Raw genomic sequence first — 24,834 nt, forward strand, 5'->3', positions numbered from 1 at the left:
TGTGGTAGAAGTTTCAACAGTACTGCAGTATAACAGTAGTATGGTAAAAACGGCGACAATTATGGCCTTGTTTGCCTCTTAAAGACGCGAATTTTAATGACACTCGCGACATCGCGTTTATTACGCGTTTCTAATAATACCTAAACAATCTTTTGTGACATTAATGAGTTAAAAAATTCATTGCATTAAGTTACAGAGTTGGATGACTCATCGTACACCTGGGAGTGTATGAAGAACACCGGTGAGATTTTACAAATAGAACGAGACACGAAACATTCGTCTCGTATTGAGAACGTTAATTGTACCGTTGCGCTGTTTGGAACGAGGCTGGGAGACGCGTCCACGATGCTGAACAACTGAACGAAGCATTTCCCGATCTCACGCTGTTTTAGATATGTACATTTATTTCTTTATCAGTTCATATTTTTCCTTCCTTTTTTCTGCATTTCCTTTCTCGTCGCCCGAGAAACAGTCGGCATCTTTCGTCTCAATTAAATGGCACGGGTCAATTGAGAAGTTGTAGTAGATGATAAATTGAAATTAATGTCTGTGTTCTTAGATCATGCTTTGACGCTATTCCGATATTGCAAACAAAAAAAAAAAAAAAAAAATACACCGGATTAACCGTGAAGTCAATTCTTTATCTTCACAACTTTATTTGCAGCTTTAGATAATGTTTTCAGCTCTGGTGCCATTCGCCAGATAGTACTGGTTAAAAATTATTGCCAATAAAATCTTAGATGATTCATACCTGCAAATATTTGTACGCGATGCATGCAGTGTTTGAAAAGGTAGAAAAATATGTAAAGCGGTGTTACAATAAAATTGAAGCTGACGATTTGAGTTGCGATTGAATTATCATATCCAGTTTGTTAGATGAACAAGATTTTTTTCTTAATTATTTAAGATTGTATCTCATTTGGTACGTTTCTCATTATTATTGTTAGTTAGAGTAATAAGGATTCTTCGGACTCTGTGGAATATTCCATTGATTTAACGTGGAACTTAAGCTTAATCGGATGTAGATCGAGAAATTTTTATGTCGTCAAAGTATTTTTCATAACGGTTACTTGTGTAATTAATTATAGTATAAATATAAATAATTAAAGTTTAGAGAGTATCGAATTCCTGAAAAGTTTTGTTATTAAATTTACAAAGTCAGAATGTTCTTCAGTCTGAGTAAGCATGAGCAATTCCAGACGAGCATAGTCAGACACGTACTATAAGCGTTCCTAGGCGTAACTTCGCTCAAGATATCATTTAATGGAGCGTTTATCTTATTTAGACTGTAAATCTATTTGCGATAAAATAACAATAAAAAGGGAATAACTTACATTTCCGGAGAATACCGGACGAAACAACGTTACGATAAGTTTCAGAATCTATAAACGATAACTTTTATATATTAATTAAAACTCCATCATTAAAATAGTTTACATGTATGAATCGAGTGATTCTTGAGCTCAGAAACATCAGTCGACGCTGTTACTCGATAGTTTAATTCATGATCTCGTTGTGCTCCAAGTGTATTAAAATTATGTTATCACTTGCAAAAACATTTATACAGTCGAACGTATTCTACTGTAGTCAAAATAAATGCTAAAATAAGCGTCAGAAATGTTTTTGAGATAAATATTCACTAAGGCTGAACAAATATTTTTCCTACCTAAATGTTATCATCGTATCGACATACCTCATAGTATACCAACCTACCATTTAACTTTTAACAAACCATGTACCCAGTTTCTTCATTGTCATAACACGGTTTCATAATTACAGCAAAAGACACTGCTACGTGACCCACATATAATACAACAACTACTAACCGAAGATATCTAAGGAAGTTCGAAGTGTACACGGAGGATATCGCGATGTTCAAGAACCGGGTTCCCCACGCAGCGTGAAAGCAACGCAACCTCACGTCTGCGCTCACATCAATGATACGCGCTATACTCGTAGCCGAGTCAAGCGGTAAAACTGGCAGCCGTGGGTTAGAATAGCGTACAGAAGCGGGAATCACGCCAGTCCACGACGAGTTCTCCGTGTGGCAGCTGCGCTCTCTTGGTGTCGTTACGTCGGGGGTTGTTCGCGCGCTCGATCGCATGTATCGCTACGAATCGATCTCCAGATGCACAGAAGAGCAGTGAAAGCTTACCAATTAAAAATACGAGATTCAGTGAGTAAAGTTCTACTTGTGAGAAAAACAGTGAAAAACGAGAATCGTCAAAACGCAGCGGCTCGATCGCCATATTCAGTCCAGAGGTAAGTGCCAGAGATTGTTTGCCTCTTCTCGCGATCCTGAAAATAAGTATCAATGACACAAAGCAGATCTCAAATCCTCTCAATGTTTCGTTTTTTATTAATTGATTCGTTTAAATGCGAATCGCGTTTTTTTCCTACAATTTTATATGATATTTTGTAACACTTTTATTTGTTTGTGTACGTAGTTTGGTGTTTCTTTCGACTTCATTGGTTCTGCCCCATAAAAGGCATCTCTAGCATATAATATGCTACGTTGGGCAAAAAATTATTTTAATTTTACAAAGTTTTCCATCTTTTGTAAATTTGTACTTTCGCGCCGAGAAAACCAAACTCGATGCAAAGCCAACATTTCGATTGTTTGCGTACAAAATCCGGGATTTTATTCAGATTCTTTAATTTCCTTTCATTGCTATTAGATATATAGTATAATATGAAATATATATAGATATTAGATATATAAAATGCATTTATAAAAGAATTGTATTTCGAAGAAAATTATAATTTCTTGTACAAAAATATTTGAAAATATATGAAAATATTTATAATTCATGGATAATTATTGAAATAGAGATATCATTGAAATAAACTTATCTGAAAAATTCTCTGCTTCGATTACTTGGACACGAAAATTTATTTTTAAGAAACTTATTAAAAGAGGATATTGAGAAGTTTGCAAAATCTTATCGCTTCGAAACGAAGTTCGCTTTAGATGAAGCGACCTGAAACGCTTTATCGGTGTCTATTAAAAACGCTTTCTAAAATGGTAAAGCTATTTATACGCTCTAGTAATCGTTTCCTAGACTACGTGACAGATTCCTAGGACCGGGAAAATTTATATCGTCATCGTGGTAGAACGAATTGGTGTATAGGAAATACCGGTAACTGTCATTTGGCTGATACAAACACGGATTGTCGATCGTAAACAGAAATTAAGGACATCACTGACGTAAATTACCACGGTAAACAGGGACGTACGAAAGTGGTCAGACAGGATTTATAGATAGATATGCCAGATACATATACTCGATGTATCAAGGATCGAATTCTAGCGAATTCTAGCAAATTATTCAAGTATACGTTGTCGTCGATTATTAAACATACTACTATCTGTGCAGCAATTACATGACAATCAAAAATGGAATATATCAAACAATCTTCCAATGAACGATGTATAACAAGTGGGAAATATGCTAATTTTGAAGACGTGAATCAATATACGTCGAACAGACAACATGATTGGTCAGAGCTATGGGAATACTATAATTGCGAATTGTTAATGAACCTTATAAACTGTGGTTGATTTATAGATTGCACAGTTTTTTCTTCACGACAGAATGCATAAATACCGATCTCTTCATCTCAATTATATACGAAAATTAACGATATAATAACTAATTCACTTGATCGAATGCGCGTGAAGTATTGTCGCGCCTCTCGATCACGTGACTGTAATCGGGAATATTCCGTCATGAGCATGACGCATCTTAGAAGATTTTATTGAGAATATTAACAAAAAAGAGAGAGAGAGAAGGAAAAGTGGGATATTGATAGTTTCCATTGAAGTTTCAAATTACGTCACTAATGAAATTTGAAGTTATATCTATGATTCCAGCAGCTTCAAGCAATTATCTAACTTCCTTTGTGAGAAATGAAGAAAATTAAGAATTTTCATTGTTTCTGCAATTATAATAGCGATCATATTTCACTTCCTTATACACTGTTTTTATGTCTTCTCCGTACACAATGTATCTTGTCATAATATGATAATATTGTTGAAATGGAAGTCCTGAAGTTTATTAATTTTGTGTTCAAGGAAGTCGAAGTAGAATTTGTTTACTTGATATATTGGTTTATGAAAATTTTAATTAACATAACGCCATTTCTCTGTATGCTGATATGAAGCATATTCTCACTTGTAAACGAGATTTCAATTACCGAAAGAATTATTACTAATTATGTTTTGTCGTTACATTTCTATAATCCGCTTTATCATTAGTGGTTAAGTCCTTTTTCAGGCTTGTTATGTTTACGACTTGAAATGTGAAAGTCAGTGACGTGTTTATCTATTCGCCTAAGCGTACTTACAATAAGTAACTTCAATATTCGGACACCACAAAATTTTTATTTTATTGCGCTATAATTTTATTCATAACGGGAAAAGTCGTAAGTAATCAGGTATAACAGTGTCTAATTAACAATAGTATAAATTTTATTTACATAACATCCAAAACTTGTTAAATAATACGTATTAAATGAAACAATGTCTAATTTTAACATTACTTACTCTAAGGTATAAGTAACTTTTTCTTAATTTTTATGTTTTATAAGTGATTTAATACCTTGTAGAGTAACCTCCTTGACTAATAACTTCCTTCAAACGTTGGGGCATGTTACAAATTAATTTTTTCAGGTATTCGGTATTAATATCATTCCATTCTTCCTTTTATCGCTGTTTCAACACTTCTTTTGACGTTATTGCAGTTTCTCTAATTCGCCTTTCTAGTTCGTCCCATAGGTTTTCAATGAAATTTCAAATTTGGTGATTGAGGTGGAGGATGTAACAATTTTAGATAGTTATGCGACAAATATTCCTGTACAATACGGGCCTCATGTTTAGGGTCATTTTCTTGGTAGTATTTAAAAATATCAACAATTTCCATTTTTATTGAATTTTTGCGTAAATTATTTTTTTAAAACGTTTAAATATATATTTTATATTTCACACACAAGCATGCTTTCACCACTGTGCTTTACAGTGGGTTTCATATTTTTAAATTTAGACTCTTTATTCTTTTTTCGCCAACCACTCTTTGCCAAAAATATTAAATTTACTTTTATCGCTAAAAATTACGTCATTTCACCATGTGACTTCTTTTTAAAATTATCGTGCATACTTTAATCTGTTCTTTCTATTTTTCTCTTTTACAAATGACTTTTTTTGAGCAACTCTTTCGTTGTGACCACCTTTTTTCAGTGCTCTGCGTATGGTTTGGGGATGTACCTTCTTCTCAGTCTCTGTCAAAAGTTCGTCAGCCAGTTTTGAAGCACTTAATGAAGGATTTACCTTTATTTTTCTTATTATTTTCCTTTGGTCACTGATATCCAACTTTCTTGACTGTCCTTTTTGTGGTATAGATTCTATACGATCTCCTTGTTTAAACCTTTTAATTATATTTCCTACTGTGCTCTTACTTAAATTAAGCATGGCTGCAATTTGTCTATACGATTTTCTATTAGCATTATGAAAAATTACGAGTTGGCGTATATTAAAACTGGTATTATTTTTGCGTGTCATTATGATATATGAATTTCACAAATATCGAAACGCAACTGATGCTACGAGGCTTGCTATGGTATTTATATGTAGACTAGCATGTTTGTAAACAATGATAGCCTTGGAGTTCTGGAATACAAACACTAATGTTGCTGCATCTCTGTGTCCGAATATTAAAGTAACGTTAAAATCAGACCTTTCATTTAAGATATATTATTGATCCAATGTTACAAGTTATGGAAATAAAATTTATACTATTGTTAACTAGACCTTAGTATTTCCTTAATACTATATCTGATTATGCATGTTTTTTTCTGTTGTAAACAAAATTATAGTGGGACAAAATTAAAATTTTGTGGTGTCCGAATATTAAAGTTACTCACTGTATATTTTAGAAATATACAAGATATACTGTTAGATGTACACATACTGTAAGTATTAGCAGTCAGTTCAATATTCTTTGTCAGAAATTATTATAAACTAAAGCTTAAATTAGTTCTGTTATTAATTCTGTTATTAAAAAGTATATATAAAATTTCTACTTTCTTGATAACCGGTACTATCGTTATGAGGCAAACTCGGTAGTTTTGAATATTGATAATGCAAAAAATACTTCATTTCCAAAGGAGAAGGAGATAAAGATGAAGAGAAAAAAATATTTATACTAAAATAGAGATCATTCTACACTTGGTATATTTAAGAATTTCAGTACTTCATTATTCAATATGTAAGTGAGTGTTATTGCGGATTTATCGTAAAACACGTGATAAGTGCAAAATATGATCCTGTTGTCAACGACTAATCACGTAGCACGCTTCGAAGTGCGAAGTTGCGAGAGGAAATTAGACTGGGTATGGTAATTTAATTATGTCGACAAATAGCATGTCGATAAGTCCAAGGCGAACTGTAAATCATAATTTGTTACTGTTCATTAGCACTCACAACTTTGAATAATACATAGTTTTAATAATAGTTTCTATATATCAGTACATAGTTAAGATATTTATGAAGTGAAAAAAGTGTCATAAATTCATTATTTCTATACAAAGAATACTGTAAAACGATTTTTAATTAAATTTGGAATTAGGAAACTGAAAACGGAAAATCAGTTTGCGGAAGTAAGAATTACTCATACTTGGCGTAGCGTCGCCACTCACTATTTCACAATTTCGATATCATTGCACGAGATCATCGAGTATCACGAGTTATTAATAAAACACGCGTTTAGTCACGCGCTTTGATTCAAAATGAGATCCACGTACCACGTGCTGAAAAACGTGTTCATCTCGAGTCATTGGCAGACACTTTCACTAAACTTTTTCCTAGTGTGTGCTCCACTTTTCATTTATGCTCGTGTAAAATTTACTTATATATGGCTTTCCAGTATTCCATGTCCACCGTTCAATCTAATTTCACGAGTTTGTAAATCAATAGTAGCATTTCATTTGAATAAATGACAATAAAGATTTGCAAAGCAAATATTTCTTACACGTAAGTTTCTTAATACACGTTCTACAGAAAAATGTACTGGAAATGTCTATAGCTATTATCTACGTTTAGTACGAAATATGGTAGAATCAGATTTTGTGGTAAAAGTTTGGATCGATTAGAAATTTATTGATATTTGGATTGATGTCATGCTTGCTATTTTGTGAATGAATTGGTGAAATGAATGATGTTTTCTGATTCAAACAACAAATGACAGTGGATTATGTAGTCGTAATAACAGTTGCAATTAAAAAAATCTATTTTCGTGAGAAGATATTCATGACTAAGTTTAGAATTGTTCGTAAATAGGATATTACTGTGTAATATCTCAGGATATTACTAATAGAATATTACTGTGTAACTCACTGGCGTGTAATCTGATAAATAAAATAAGTAGAAAAGATGGTAATGAACCGATGGTAAAGCCGCATCGAATTCAATAACTTGGGCGACTGATGTTCCTTTGAAAATCGACACTTTTATTTGTACGAACAAACTCAACTTATGAACCTTTTACACTTGGTTTCGGTCTATAAACTCAAGGTTAGGACTACATGTAGATCGCGACACCGTATATAACGTTAGTGGAATATTCTACGCCATTTCAGACATACTAACACATTTGTAAATAATTATTACACAGTCACGTATTCACGTGTTCATTAAGCAGTCACGTATTATAAATTATAGAAAAACGAAATCTTATCTCATATTGAATTTGAAATGAAAGCAAGGCATTTTAATACTCTGTCTTCGATGAATAATGTTACTAACAACAATAATTAGTTTCAATGTAACTAATGAACAGTTGCATTTAAATACGAAAAACCTTAATTAGTAAATAAGAACATACTGTGGCTATTCAAAATATTCACAAATGTTGACAGAATTAAAAGTTCCGAAGCAATATTTGTTGTTTATCGAGATTCCGAATTTTTCGGTTCATTTCACAGGATTCAGGTGGAATTTGCCGAAAGATCACCTCGCTACAATTTGCATCCATATCTCTAATTTATCCAAGAAACCAGAAATTTTACTTTTACTTTTTACTCCTTTCTTTTCCCCTCCATTCTGTTTTTATTTCCCCGCGAAGATGCCTATTTGCATTGCGTTCATGAATTTTGAGATAGCATATATGTATCCTTTTCGACATAAAACAGAGAGAGAATACTTTACCTCTGAATAATTGATTTGGATAATGTCTTTATATTTCTCGACTTATTGTGCCGGCGATAGAAACGAAGAGAATCGATTGAAATCGCGGAGAACGCCTCTGCATGACGCATTAGCACATTGAATACCACCGATTAAATAAAACTTTTTAGAAAGAGCTGCAAATATTGAAAGATGACACATGAGAGTGTTAATTTATATAATAGAAAATAAAGGAGTGATGTTATGCAGCAGAACAGAAGTGATGCAATTTCCAATCAAAGTATGAGCTATTCGTCCGTGAACGTGGACGTAAAACAATTAACGAATCATTCTCTGACATGATATCACCACCCGATAAAATTTCTGTTAATTTGACAATATTAACGTGAAATGAATCAGCTACATAGTAAATACATTATCTTCTAAGACTTCGTCCATCTTGACGATTAGATCAAGTCTAAAGTTTTCCCATTCTTGAAACACTAGGTTTGCTGATCTGTTACATACATAGACAATTATTTTTCATTTTCTTACTAATTATAAGAACAAAAAATGTAAGATCTATAATTGTGATGTTTTTGGTATTTCTGGTATTAGCGTAATGTGTTGTTATCATATTGTGTGATTATTAATTATCAAGGAATAATGTATATGATACGAGTAAATGTTTGAATTTACAAAAATCAATTGTTCTTATAACAGTGCAAATACCAAGGTAGACAAAGCATCTTTAGCACGGGTCACATTTAAGCGCGATATCAGCTAAATAATATTTGCCTTTCATTTCGTCTTCGTCTTTCCTCTTCATCTTTCCTCTTCGTCTTTCCTCTTCGCCATTCTTCTTCATCTTTTGTTTTCCTTTTTAATTTAGGCTCACTTCTCCCTTGATTGGCGTCTCCCTTCTCAAGCGTCGCAATCTCGTGAGAGTTACGATTTCGACGTAAGTTTTCGTGTTGCGCCCATTAACCGATGATAACTTTCACGATATCAATGCCGCAAATTTATTTACTGGTTACATGCAATGTCTGTGTGTATGCATGTTCTTTTCTTTCCTTTCGTTTTGCCATTCGTGTTCTCGTATCATTTGTTTGAGATTGTGAATCATTTATTGAATTTGACCACCGACTGATCAAAATCCTCTTTTGTCAATTTATGATTATACTATACGTGATCATATTTAAACCAATATTGTGTAGTATTACTAGTGACCGTGTAATTTTTGTCTTCGTTTTCTTTATATTTGCGGATCGATTACGGATTATACATAATTGAATGTTTCTTGTAAATGACACTTCAAGTGCAAAAATTGAAAAATGTTGCTTTTTTAACATATAATTTCATGTCAATAGGAATACTGTAATATAGAATTTAAGAGCAATTTCCATTTGTAGATAATAATAATGTTACAACTAATTTAACGCTAATAGTGTTAAAGGATAACACCACTTTTACGTCTAACATTTCCTCTGTATAAAACAATGTAAATGGCATTAAGTGATAGACATGCTCGAACATATAGATACTAAATATCAGTGATTCTATAACAATTCTTGCACGGAACATTGTAAAATATACTTTTGTAGTAAAAATAAAGAGAACACCCTGAAAAATGTATCTTTTGTTTTGGTACAAGTTATTTAAGAACAGAGTTGATATTTACACTATTTGTAAATTTAAATGAATAGCACATTCAGTTTTCTTTGCAACTAAAATGTGGCACGTACAGGCTTCTTTACAAATAAAATTCTTTTTTCGATGAATTTTGACTGTATTAGTGCAAGAGTTAGAAAACTTTGTCGTGCATTTGGATTATTGTACACTTAAGATAACTTTTGTAATAATCAAAACAAATCGAATGTCGAAAACAATTTTATTTTCTAAAAAAATTGATATTTGGTATTTACAGTGTTGTCTACAAGAGGTCTTCAATTATCGATCCTTTTCTCTTTTCGCTGCGTATTTTATTATCAACGTACTTTCAAGGTACTTCCATAGTTAGAAGCGTCACGTGCTTAGGTACCCATGACCCCTGTCGCGAGCATTCAGACAATATTCTAATGTATGACTATCTGCTGCGAACCGCGTGACGCAGGTCAGAGTTCAAAGAATTCCTCTGCATTCATTGCGTGACGATGGATATCGATACTGGAGTAATTGAAAAAGTGTTCGCACGATTATCTATCAGTCAGCCTTTTACAATTCCACGAGGCCACTGCAACTTTTGTGCTGTGTAACGTGTAACGTTTTTGATCACGCTGAATCAATTTATTAAAAGAAATTTATACGAAGTACAAGGAGCGCGATAAATCACGTAGGACTCGTCTGTATGTGAAATTGTGAGATTATTGAAATAAGATGATTCTGCAACGTTCCGTGGTTACATCAGTTTTGTGAAACTCATATCAATATTTAGGAGAACATCGTGACTTTATTCGGCTTCGTGTTTAATAAAATATTAGCTGGTTTTAGAGATGATTTCATCAACCTTGGAATTATGTTTTGTTCGGTCTTATGAAAGAATGAAGAGTTTTGTAATAAGACCAATCTGACATTTCATTGGAATAATCGACAGTTTTATCGGTAATCTTTAAGGCTTTGCAGAGTAAATGCAGAGTAAGAAATCATAGTTAGTGACCACGAATTCATTAATATGTCTTTTTGAATCTTTTTATTAAGATATTAACAGTGTGAATAAAAGGTTGTAACACAAAATAATTGAGAAGAAAGTACGCCACAAAGAGTATAAAATGAAGATATTCAAAGATATATGAAACAGGAAAAAATCATTATATCGCCACTCATATGAACATTTCGATAAAACAACAGAATAATTGCGTGTGTTCTTATCTAGTGACGTCGATGAGATGTAATTATAAAATATACAAGACTAACGTAGGGTGCGGAAGAAACTACTAGAGGATTAGCGTTCTATCGATTATACTATCAGTCAGGTTTTCATTAAATAAAAAATACGAAGCATGTGTTCTAGTCGCGCAGTTTATTTCCCTACAATCGTCGAACAATCAAAATGAACGAAGAATAGGAAACATACCAGAGAAGATTAAAGAGAAAGTATATTATTTATTATAACGTATATCAAATTTTTAGCACATCTATAAGTTGACGTTATGTTTGGAAAATAATGCATGTTTTTATCAGATTTCATACATAAATTTCATTTTTATAGTATCAGATTTTTGTAGCCATACGAAAGCCACTAAATGTGACTACCACTGGCGAATATTTTGTTCTAAAATTATTAGATTTTCGAGCTATGAATTGATATAAACAGTTACATGGAATTGAAAATTTTCTGTAGTTAATATGCACGATATTAATGAATATCTACAAAACAGGAAGAGCAGTCATTTCGGTGTATTAAATGCCCCATTAACTTATGAGCTAAGCGGCTGCAGAGTCGATCGTTTGCTTTTCTTTCATTAAGCGCTGCTCGTGGCGCAAGGTGTAAAATTAGGTTAAGGTTAAGCCATGTAAATGGCCGTGTAACCATGTAACAGTTGCAGCCTCGTTGACGCAACGATCGACAGAAATCGCTGGTACGAAAACGCGAGTCTATGCAGAGAAACCAACGGTATATGTATAATTTATAATAGGGAACCGCGTATATTAAATATAAACCGCGTTAAAACGTTACGTGCGGTATAGTATAGTACTCGATAACGGGTTATTCCCGAAACGCGAGAAAATATACACACAGATCGATCTTCCGTTCAGGAAATCTGTACTCCACGAAACCGTACCTCGTGCGAAAATCGATACAAAAACTGCTACCAGAGACTAATTTTTCTTCGTTCTTATTTTCAACAACCAACTAATCGTAATTTATTCGACATCGCAGCGCGTCAACTTAGAATGTTAGTAGCAGGCACTATGAATGCGAATTGCAAGTGTTTTTATTGAAAGCAGAAACAGAATGGATGCTTATTTGACGTTCATGGAGAACGATCGAGTAAACATCTTGTGCTGATTCGATTAACTGTGCTTCATCCGTTTCCAAGAATATTGATTCTAACCAGTGTACTGAATAGTGTTCGATCTAAAGAAGAATGACCTACAGAAAGCAGATTTTAATGGACTTCGCAGAGATGTAACATGTGGATTTATGTGAACCGTGCACTAATCGGTGGTGCAACACTGTTTCTCAATGTAATAGCACCAGGTATTTGTTGTCTGTATTTATCTATTAAATGTCGCGAATCCCGATTTTATACGTTTTACTTTGCCGATACATTACATCATATATCTCTCATATTTCGTTCGATTTGACGCCTAGTTATAGTTGCATTTTAATTTTCGTTCCGCGTGATAAAATAAAAGCAAAAACTGCAAGGTATTAGTTAAGCACGAGACCGGTTAAGTTTTTACCGATTGTACACTGCGATATCGCACAGGTAAACATGTTATTGCAAAGTAATTGTATAAAAAACGGAAACGTCGTTGCTGATTCGGTTCTTAGGCTACTACATTTCTCTCACGTTTCTCATGTTCACGTTTTCTACGTAGCACGTGTATTTATTATTACGTGCGACATCGCTGTTCTAATAGTGAAAACTATGCAACCTTGATCCATTTTATCACAAACAGTGAACGTTTGAAATTACATTTAAAATGTAGGCGATCTTCGAGCATAAATAATATTTGTTCGACCGATGGTTCATTTTTAGCTCAGTGTGAAAAAAGGATGACAAAGTTAAAGCAATATGACTGGAATGTAAATTGGATATTTTATGTGTGAATGAGTTCGTCATTTATCGTGTCACTGTACCATTTAATACTTTAAATATGTTAAAGATACGATAAAAGCATGTGGTATAGTTGTGAAATATGGTATAGTACACTGTCATATAATAAGGAAACAGCGATTTTTTTTTAAAGAAATTATTTCATATTTTGCAACAGAGTTTCCCTTTCTATCTTAATCAAATATGAAATTTTTAATTCATAAACATATAAGCATCACATTTTTATTTTATATTTATTTTATATTTTATTTTACATATATATATAATTACAGTTTTATTGCAATTTCCATGCAAACGTTCGAAATTCTTCTCAGACTGTTTCATACTGTCGCAGTCGTTATTCTAAACGCACTTCATTCATTTCAATCTATCACAGTTGGTTATATACTGTGCAATTACTTAAGGTTTTATATTGCATCGCTCCCGTCGTATCATCGGGCTATTGTTTTGCTATCAACCGAATGGCTGGCAAGAACAAGAGTTATTAATTTAATATCATAACGTATCCTAATCAGTTGCTAACGTTTTTTAATTGCTATTACCGTGTCTACTATCTGTCTATCACGTACACATTGTTTATGATTCCTTTAACATCCTATAACAATATTTATACACACACACATATATAAAGTTTTTATAACAGTATTACTTATTGCAATATTATAATATTATTCTTCGTGTGATATCATAGAAACATATTTTTGTGTTTAAAGCGTCTTGTACATATGTAATTTGAGGTTAGACGATAATTAAAAGCAATCAATGATACACAAATCTATCGAAACGAAATTTAATTATTAGAGATTAAATTAATCGATAATGACGCGTATCCGTTTTGGAAATTCTTGATAATACATATAAACGTGATTTCGATTCGATGTACATATCATAAATCAATTAAGTAATCAGATATTTGCACTATGTAACTGCTTATGATGGATGTCTTTGATTACCTTTTCCTTTTTCCATTGTCATCATATCGTTGCGATAATTCTATCACCTGGGGAGGAGGCTTATATATTTTCCTCATATTTCAAATTAATTGGAAATCAGGTTTGATTTTACGAATATCATCCTTTCTTATCTCAATACATGGAATTGCGTAATATTTCTTCTCCAAGTTAATTACTGTATTGCGGACCATTTATCTTATATAGAATACCTAATATGAAATATTCGTAACGTTTTAATAATTCAATGTTGCATAGCTTCACGATTACTCCTGAGGAAACGACGTAATTCAGTGCAAAATGTACATCGCTTACAATTCAGAGATTATTGACGTGGTTATTCACCCATGACTCAATATTCTGGAAATCGCTAACAAAACTGCAAATCCGATCTGAATACGTTTCTAAAGTGCCAAAAATATCGCTGAGTCATTTGTATGATAAATTATAAACATCTTTTATATTTCATTGGAGCGATTAATTTTCAAAAAACCAGAGAGAAAATAATAAGATTAATATAAAAGTATCGTAGTGTGTCGAAATTAAAACAAGATTCTAACTGACGCGTTCTGTAAAATACCATCACGCCCACCGATAATCCTTCCTAATCGAACCACTCCTACTTGAGTCATAGTGTCTTATCTGTTTCCATAAAAAGAAAATACCTGTATCAAAAATCGTCGACAGGTATGCAGAGTAGAGAAAATGACGGCTGAGTTGCGTTATGTGCAGGAAAACTGGAGGTAGAACGTGACAGAGGCTTGTCTGACTGCTATGGCCCGATTCTACCGTTGAGAAAATTCACACGTACGCGAGACGCCTATCATGAACACTCATTGTTCGTGCTGAAATTAAGCGATGCCCCATGCGCAATTTTAGGATAAAGATTTCCTTTGTGGCATGTATTTTCCGCTTTCAGAATAGAATGGTAAGAAACGGTACTGACGATATCGTCTCATAGAATATTCACAAAGGAACTACAATTAGAATCGGTAGAAGCTTATCGATGTCCTAGGAACTTACTGTAAATATAAGCGGCGTAAACTGTACATAAACCAGATATATTGCTATCCATACGTCGTTCAATTATAAATCAGGAAGTGTTTGTTAATGGCTGTTAAAAGAATGTCTTTTTTTTCTGATTACTTCCAGTTCTTGTTCAGCCTTCATCTAGAGACACGTCCTGGATTTTCATAATTACGCAAGAGAAACTTCCATGATGTTGCAAATAGCGGAACAAACCAGATTACTAGATGTGCTCTATTTTTAGGTGCCGATTTAATTCTATCTCTGTGTATGTGTATGTAATTGTTCAACTAAATTCATTTATTCTTGTGTCAGTGTTCTACGTCAAAATACTTTGAATTACACGTTATATAAATCATACCATAAGTAGTTGAACTATAGGAGTATCAATTTTTCTAAGTGATTTTAGACACTATAATTGTAATGCAGATTTTTCTTGTTTCTTTCATAAAGAAAAGAATAAAAGGAAAAGAGTAAAATTTCTATTCAAGAAATTACTATCAAATTCTATTCGCAATTACTTTCTCCTTTTGTAAAGATCACAATTTATAAGAAGTATACCCCCTTCGTGGCCAAACTTACGTCCTTGGCCATTATTTCGTGCAGCTATGCAAATGAAAATCAATTTCACGTGTGCAATAATAGTCATGCTCTCGTCTCGGAGTAATCACGTGCAAAGTGATGAAAAAATCACGCGACGGCACATTGAACAAACGAGGGAAGAGAATGATTTTATAAAGTATTGCACGTGTATTTAGACAAATTTATTTATGACAAATGAGCGATAAGTTTAAAAAATATCATCCCTTATCTTTATGATTTCTGCCCCGTTATCAGATGTAATCCTCAGGTATAAAGACGTAACTCTGTATGCCGCAGATAGGCATAACTCCGTATTTTAGTCGACCGGGAAGTGTGGCACATATCAAAGTACGAATTTGCTCGTGTGTCTAAGTGCCATTTTAGGATATGGACGAAATTAATGGTAAATTCTTTAGAACGAACTTGGAATTATCATAATCTTTCATTCACATCAAAGTGTGTTTACGATATCGAGTGTTCTCATATCAAACATACAAAAAAATCTATCCAATTTTCAAAGTATCGCAATTGTGACTTAGCATGATTTAAATATTAAGTAACAATAGTTAAACGTAAGATAATAATTTAAATATTTTTGTTTGTTCTGAGAAATTACGACTTATTTCCTTTCTTTCTGCAGTTCTTCGTACTGCGTTTCCCTGCTTCTATTTGTATTCATTCGTCTCTTACAAATTCCATTATTGAGATACCTTTACCCTCTTAATTTCTTGCGAGAACTTTATCAAGGAGATAAATCATATAATTTAAATAATAATACGTTGCTGATCGTTGGTATTTAGTTATAGTTAGGATATGAATACCAAAAGAGAATAATTTATAATCACGCTACATTCATTAATATTCATATTCTTCTGCTATTTGTAATTACGCGTTAGGTTTTCCTTTTTTTCTCCTTCTTTTCAGTTTGCGGTGTTTGTGTTCTCATTGAAATTTGTAATTTCTTGGTATCGCACCGGTGCAACGATAACGTGAAATGTTGCTTTTTGTACTGTTTTCACCGATAAGAAATTTGCAAACATTTATTATCGTTTGCTTTACGAAACAAACGCATATCTTCCAAAAAGTCCATCGTAAAAACATATTGGAGTTTTTAACCAATTCGTATTATAAAAGTTTTCAAAGTGCAAAGGTTAACATCGATATTTCCTCGAACAGTTTATGAACTATATTTTTCCTTATAGGCGATTAGACGGAAGAATTTCTCATGTCATACGAAAGAGCACGCGTAATCTTCGATAAAGAACATCGTTCGCATTTTATAGTCAGTGAAATAGATGCGTTAATATTCGATCGGTTTTTATTTCTAAAATAGCATACGGCGCGGCGGGACAGAGAAGTGACAGATATCGATCGTGCGATTGCTGATGTCCGAGATGGCTTACCTTTGTGGTATATTCATTCTCGTGCAGCCTACTTTTCTTTCTCCTTTTTTTCTCGCAAACGAAGAATATTTATAGATTTTTACTTCACGCGAACATATTTCTTTAACTCTCAAGAAACTTTCATATTTGCTCCAATACCATGCATAATTAGCTGCCCATTTCTTTTGTATAGAACGGAAGAAAGGTAAAAACTACCAAGATAAAAGTAGGATATATTTATATAAGATTCAAAGAGGATTGAAACCAGGGAAAGCGTGTAAGACTTAGAGTACATCTCGATTACGATATGTCAGCTTCAGCAGGAATAACGTCGTTGAGATTTTTCATGCGACAGGGGATAATAAACATTTTCGTGGCAGAAACAAACTTTCGTTGGAACGGGTTATCTTTTCTTCAGAACCCTTATTTATCGTTGTCCTTGATTTTATTGTGCGTCACTTACCAAACTTTTATTGTAAGTCATTGTCGCTAGAGAAACAATTGCTTTGTTCGACTAACCCACTTCTACAAATAAGTTTCCTACCTTTTACCTGTCGGTAACGATCCTATTCGTCATTTATATTCATTGACTTCCATTTTAATATTCAAATAGCCATTAACGCGATATTATTGTTTACGGATTTCCATACATATTTTATTGACGAAGAAAACGCGTTTTTCTTCTATATCTTAAATTGTGGTTAAATTTTACTTTGTAATTTGAATTCCATGTAAGATTTCATTTAAGTTGATGAAATTTTGGTTTCACTTCTTCTAATTTTCTACGAAACGTGAAGTGTGGAAAAGGTAAGGTTTTATGTCCAATCTGAAATTCATTAAAATTCATTTGTTGTATATATGTTTTATATGTATGTATTTAACGATTAAAAGTGTAAAAAGTGAAAACTAAATGGAGGTATGTCCCCTTAAAATACATCATGTTTGCTCGAGATTTACTCAACATCATGCGTGATCTAAAACAAAGTTTAGAAACAGAGTTGTGTCCACTATGTCATCGCGCATCGCGCGAATCAATATTATACAGTTGGACGTAAAGTACGTGGCAATATCCTCACCGTAGTTATATATAGCGCCATTTTCTAAAATTGATCGTTCGTACATATGTCAATCTAATCAAGTCACGGAAGTGGAATATTATCTAAAAATAAACTGTACTTTGGTATATATCTACGTAGAGGTTTGTCTTCCAGTAAAGATCAAAAGGTTTCCTACTATAAAAAAATTTTCTAACAATAGATACACACTTTTCATATCTCGATAAATTTAGTTTCAAATCCATTCATAAAGTCCAAAGAAATATATAAATCAGAGAAACTATATCTAAACCAACAATTTCGTCTGAAATGCCAAACGTTAGTTTCTTCATGAATACGCTATCGTTGTTTATGTCATTGTCCGATGATTTAGTGTCCACAAATTAAATCCCCTACGTCACCCAAAGACGTGAACCTATTTTCAAAATGCCAGTGAACCCTGCGAGATTTCCCGAGTATTTGAATTAATATTTTTGAAATCTGTTCTAAATTCAAATCTTAATTTTCAAATTCAAATTCAAATTCCAGAATTCAGAAAATTATTACAAATATGAAATTCAAATTAGAAAGAATTGTTCCATTACTAACTGATGGAAGAAAAAATTCAATTGATCAAGCGATCTTCTGAACAAATTCTGAAATCACTATCATCTAATAATGAAACAATGATCTGCAGAAAAGCCAAGATTTATCCGACAAATTTTTTCTTTAACGCGATTGGCAATCGAACGATATACGACCGTAAAGAAATCTGTCTGAAACTTTGCAACAAAGTTGTAAAACTGATCTCTGTTTGCGATTTCAGCAATGTCCTTGGAGGAGTCGCGGCGTTCGCAGCGTCCCTACAGGTACGGAATGGTTCTCCTTTGCGTTGGAGCACTGATAAACTGGTTAGGCCTCGCGGAGAACTACGTCGAACCGGTACGATATGTCGGTGTTGCTTGCATAATCGCAGGCGCTCTTCTCATATGTGCCGCAATGTGTTGTTGGCTGCACGCACCGCCAAGTAGGGCAACCATGCACACACAACACACAAATCATCCAATCACAGCACAGGTAAGTCTCCATTTTTTAATCCATTACAGCGATAATCATTTTATCTTTTATCGAAATTGTCAAACACGTCAGGGAATACAAATTTGTCACGAGTAAACATTGTGGATAAGTTTAGAGAATGATTTCGTATCGTATTGGTATATTTTGAAGAAATTAATCAGACGTTGATTTGATTGATTGGAATATGATTCTTATTTTATGACTGACTTATCTTTTTCATATACAGCATGTAATTGTTGTTAAAGAAAATACAAAACTAAATAACATATCGTATACTATAAAGTGCAATTCTAATAACAGATCGAATCATAGGTCTTTAATTAACTAGTCGAAAGATGAAATTGAAACTCTGCGAGCAACAATTTTCCAAGAAAATTTGAGATCAATATTTTTCTTCTACGTTTAACTACATCTTTGTATTTCAAACAACTTAAGAACTAGTCACGTGCATACAGTTAACCTGTACATATGGTGAATTCGAACAAACTCGCGATTAAATAGATAATATTTCTGAACTTTAACCGCAGTGACAGTTCATTTAACATTGCCAACATTTATGTATTCATATTCTAAGATTGAGAAATCTATCTGAATCCTTTCTCTCGGAATGACTCAAGATAGAACAACAGCTACAATTCTATTGACTGAAAGAGTAATTGAATCTAATTTCGATTCTATTTCACGTGTTAAAGTCCTTACTTTCTCCGTAAACGGCTCAATTTACCACCGGCAAACTTTTGTTTGAGTTTAAGGATTTCGAAACATACTTGATTGAGACCTCCGAAAATTGCAGCGTTTTTCAGATCGATCCGGGTCAACTTCCTATTATAGACGGCGGACCGGTCGTCTATAGCACAAGTAATAGTACACAAGGGAACCGTAATCACCAGCATTTGTAAACAGGCTACGAGATAAAAATAATATAATTCGATCAAAATTGTTGCAGTGGCTTTTCCTCGTTCGCTAGCTCCTAAAATCGACATAGTTAACACACGCTATGTAGCGTTTCGTAAAGTGGCAATAATTGCTGTGTACTCTTGGTACAAATCAGCTTCGTCAAGAGTGAAAATTTATGCACAACGTTTAAAGTTCGATAGGAGAAAGTTCGGTAAACGAAATTAATTTTCGTAATTCCTTTTGTTCCACAATTCATTATACATATAGTTATAGCATACAAGCATAGTACACAGTATCGCTTATAATTATTCGAAGATTTATTGAATATTAGAAAATGGCACTTAGCTTCAATACTAGCTACTAATAGATCGATCAATAGTAATATCAATAACAAGTCGGTAAAGTGACAGATAGATGATAATAATGTAACATTAACCACGTTTATAAACATAAGTAGCAATATGTGATGTACATCAGGATCTATCAGGTTATTATTTAGACGCTAAGTATATCTGATACAAAACCGATTTCCATGGAAACGGAACCGTATTAAAGAAATTGTATTCCTTTTTTGTGGACAAATATCTCACTTTACAGTACTACTTTGCGATGTATCCTGTATAAAAGTATTAAAAAATCATTTTCTTGTGACATAATTTTCACATGAATGCGATCAATGTATCTTTATGACACGTAGTATACTGCCAAAAGTTACAATAAGAAATAAAATTTCCAATTCATATGGCCATCGAACTAAAAATTCTTATTTACCTCGAACAATTATAAGCAGTATCGTAGACGCGATCGCACTACTTTCACAGCTATTATGTAAATTCTGGGAACCAGACGATCAGAATCCTCCGATTATCACTGAACGAATTCTTTTGTCGCACGTTTTCCTTTATCTCCTCGTGATTCTGTCATATCTTTGTTTGCAACGTTCTCTTTTGTCCTACACGCCCCATTGTGTCTACGCTTTCATTTCACTCGAATTTTGGTCATGCAAAAATTGTTCTTTCAAAAGCTGTTTCTCTTACTTTTTTGCCTCTCCTTTACATTTTCTACATTTTGTCTCTAAAACGATATGTGGGCGTAGTATAGTCGTATGACTTAGAATAGCAGCTGTTCCTCTTTTCGTTCACGCAGGGAAACAATAGAAATGCAAAGGTCTGTCTGTGGCTCGATGCATAAAGGAGGTCGCTGGTAGTTACAGTGCACTTATCTACTACTGTAAGGATATTCACCCGGAAGCACGTATCTATATTTATCGGCGGCCATCCTTCGATTATTCTGCCGTGTCCCAGCTGCAATCGACACATTTGAAATAGTTGTCAATTTTCTGTTATGCAACCTTTTTCTTACAGTAATTAACATTTTAAAATCAACCTGTTATTAATACAATAGAACGTGAAGAATGCAGAATGATAAAAAATACATAATTCATGTTTTGCAAATAATATTTCAGTGTTATTAAGTAAAATTGAAATATAGCGATGCATTGATATTCATTTATACTTCCAGATTATCATCTATTTCCATTACTAATGATCTCATCATGGATCATTAATTTTTAATTATTAATCTTATTAGCGAAACGAATGAATCTGACAAAGATCATGAATGCGATTATAAGATATTTATTCATATGCATATCTAACAATAAGTATAACAAGAGACTTAATCCCAAAGTGCATTATTTATTGTCGTGCAATATTTACGACAGATACACTGATAATTTCTCCTAGAAAATATATATTTGAAAGGAAACTTCATGATGTTCCTTCAAGTATGAATTTCTATCATAGAATCTTAGTCGCATAAACCGGTCCAAATGAATTAAATAAATAACTAGGAAATTCTCAAATACCAACTTCTATAGTTGGCATCAAGTAAAAAATTCTAAACAACAAAATCGTGCGATATTTTTACAAATGGTTTTTACATCAGCTAGGTTATTTCCAAACGAAGAAACGAGATCATTTACCGATCTATAGAACAATCACGAACGAAATCGTGAGCCGCTCGAGTCAATAGGGACCGATCGACCAGTACCAGCATTGCAAAATCTCTAATTTGCGATTTGTGCCTAATGAAAAAAAGCCGCCAGTTTCATCGAAGAAAAAATCGGCTCTGTTCTCAGTCATTCACCCAATGATTCAAGCCGACAAAACGATTATGCAATTTTCCGCGAAGCTTTCTTTATAGCCTCGAATAACCGCGCTATTTTCATCCTGTTCTGTATCCGGCCTACGTAACTCTGCGGTAAACGCGCGCCCTTTCGTGACTTAGATCCGGCCAGCTATAAAGTTTCTAAAGAGTGTCGAGGCAAACACGTAGGTGGATATCTATAGACCAGTCGCGATATATATAGAAGAATAACCATTTTGGGGTTAATATCCTTGCGGTTGATCGTGCAATACTGTCGTAAAATATTAACGAGATAAGAATCGATTCGTACGAATCGGATCGGAGGGGTCACTTTCGAAAGGCAGATGTTGATCATTCATGGCTCTAAGTATAGAACTCTATCGAATTACTGTCGTCTTGTATTTGAATATATATATATATATACGTAATATATTTATATATATATATATGTAAATATATTATATATATATATATATATATTATATATATATATATATAAATATATTATATATATATATATATATATAATATTATTTTATAATTTTTTCAAACGCTGATTCGAGTGATAAATTCTGTATCACGCAGATCGACGATCCTATTCACATAATCTCCATTGAGGAACCATCTACTGGATCCAGACAAAAACCACCAGATTACGAAGCGGTCACGGACGCGCCACCTAGCTACGACGATGCCATCAAGTTGAATCCTAGTCATCTATTTAGGCCGAACAATAGTAACACGTTGTCATTACCAACTGTACACAACATGGTTCCTAGAACCGTGGAGATTGTTTCTAGGGACCCGACGCCGTCGCCGCCGCCGCCTTACGCGAGGTAAAATACAACTACGCATCCATTGCTTTCTCTTCAATGAAACGTTCGATTATTTAGTTGATAGATTCTCAGTAAAGTATAAAAAGAACAGCTGTTTGACGTATTGTGTCGTTTGTAAGTCGTTCGTGAGAACTAGTTAGCCTGGCCGCGTTGTGAAACGTAGGGTGGGGATGGAACGAAGTCAGGGAATTCCATACATCTGGGAGGAACTATGATGCAATTTCACTTCGCGGTTTATTACAGGTGATGCTACGAATTGTTCTATAAAACTTGGTTACGTCATGATATACTACGAATATGGTATTAGTTACTTGAGAACTCCGTTCATCTAAACTTTTCTGTGAATAATTCACTGGTTTTCCCGCTATTTAAATAAGATCTTTTCATCCAAATAATAAATTTAAACGACAAGAGATTGTTTAATTAAGCATTAAATGCCCCAATAAATGTTCTGTTATATCTGTAATGTATGAGATTCGATCGAGTTTCTGAGAATTCGATGAATTCCCGTAGAAATTTTATTGAGAGAAAGAAATCTTTTATTGATAAGTATGTGTACAGATTTTTGATGTAATTATACAATTACATTGATGATTTCTCCTTATTTTAGGTGAAATATTTGGCAATACCACTCATGATCGCGACAAGAGAGGCTTGCGGCATGCTAGAGTTCCTGCGTATTGCAATACATCTACCAACCGGCCAAATACAAGAGTGCAAAGATGATACGAACCATTCAGCCGTTCGTTATAGCTGTTACAGCACCGTCAAGGATGGGAGAGCCTCGTTTAAGTAGACCTCTTTTAAGTAGACTAAAGATATTTGTGTTCAAAGAATCAAACGAACAGTTCTCCAAACGGGACTCCGCTTTTGTCACTGAATCAACGCAACGACACGATCGAAGCTGGGATCGAGGGTAGAGTCGTATTGCATTAGTCGTTACGTTTGATCGATGAATTCCATGAATCTGAAACGGATGGCGAATTTTGTTGCAAGAACTTGAGAAATTCGAAGAAGAGAGAGCTGAAGAGAGTCAAAGGAGATGTAAACATTGTGCCTTCTGCAAAGCGCCTAGAGAGACACAAGTCTAAATGTTTGCACAAGATACTCATGACTTGATACGTAGTTCCAAAGCTGTCGAAACTTTAAGTGAACTTGCCAACAAACCCGTATAAGCATGATTAGCGAACTCGTCTGGCTTTGCTAATTTAGAGTGAATCTAAAATAGCAAATACGAATTGTCGATAATTCGATACACTTCGTGCGTTTGTACATTGTTATATCTGTACACAATCTATAAACTGTATCCATTGTCATTAAAAAGAATAGCATTTGCTATGGTCGAAGAACTTAAGAGACCTTTACGTGGCCTTAAGAGACCTTAAAAGACGTGTAGGAATTGGAGAGGGAAGCCCTAAAACGTGTCGGAACTAGAGATGTTCTGAATTTCATTGCTTAGACGATTACGTGGCTTTTTAGAGGAAATACGTTTGCTTGCCATATAATTTCGATGATTATTATTTTACACGATGTACGTACCATATGCGAAACTCATTCACACGTCCATTTTATTGTGATATATACGATTATGCAGGTATTATATAATACGTTACTATGTCAAGTTCGACGTTGCTTTGTGAAACAAGACTCTTTTTTTTATAACGAAAATACAAATATAATGATAGGCAACTTTTAAACCTGAGTTTCTTTTCTACACCACTTCCTTATAGCGTTTTCTATAAGATTCGAAACGATAGAATTCTAATATGGCCATAATCGATATGAATAAAACTTAAGAGGTCTTCTTAGTATGACAGGCTAAAAAATCAATCTTTTTGTTTTTTCTTATAATTTGACATCTTGAAGATATGTCCATAAAGTGTTAAAGTTTAATTCTCAATATTGGCAGAGATCCATGCTTTCGAAGAAAACGGAATGAGTGTGCCGAAATCGCGGTAAA

The 24,834-nt window shown here is 33.6% G+C and overlaps 1 protein-coding gene across 6 annotated transcripts; it reads left to right on the forward strand.

The window, feature by feature from the left end:
- The first annotated feature begins 1,782 nt into the window (after positions 1–1,782).
- On the forward strand, positions 1,783–24,571 carry LOC122577612. Of its 6 annotated transcripts, none has more exons than XM_043749010.1 (6): positions 1,783–2,262; positions 14,625–14,820; positions 15,045–15,162; positions 18,743–18,993; positions 22,624–22,874; positions 23,485–24,571. In XM_043749010.1, exons 4-6 carry the CDS (start codon positions 18,745–18,747, stop codon positions 23,486–23,488), a joined length of 504 nt encoding a protein of 167 aa, XP_043604945.1. In that variant the 5' UTR covers positions 1,783–2,262; positions 14,625–14,820; positions 15,045–15,162; positions 18,743–18,744; the 3' UTR covers positions 23,489–24,571. The 6 variants fall into 6 exon arrangements, with proteins under 6 accessions (XP_043604945.1, XP_043604943.1, XP_043604941.1 ...); XM_043749007.1 differs by lacking the exon at positions 1,783–2,262 and adding an exon at positions 10,358–12,359; XM_043749008.1 differs by lacking the exon at positions 14,625–14,820.
- The last annotated feature ends 263 nt before the right edge of the window (positions 24,572–24,834 follow it).

This window comes from Bombus pyrosoma, linkage group LG2, assembly GCF_014825855.1.
Source record: "Bombus pyrosoma isolate SC7728 linkage group LG2, ASM1482585v1, whole genome shotgun sequence".
Taxonomy (NCBI): Eukaryota; Metazoa; Arthropoda; class Insecta; order Hymenoptera; family Apidae; genus Bombus; species Bombus pyrosoma.

Coding starts and splice junctions, on each gene's coding strand:
- LOC122577612 (XM_043749004.1), top strand. CDS start 12,293: ATGTGGATTTATGTGAACCGTGCACTAATCGGTGGTGCAACACTGTTT. Junction 12,360..18,742: donor TCTCAATGTAATAGCACCAG/GTATTTGTTGTC, acceptor TTGCGATTTCAG/CAATGTCCTTGGAGGAGTCG. Junction 18,994..22,623: donor ATCATCCAATCACAGCACAG/GTAAGTCTCCAT, acceptor TGTATCACGCAG/ATCGACGATCCTATTCACAT.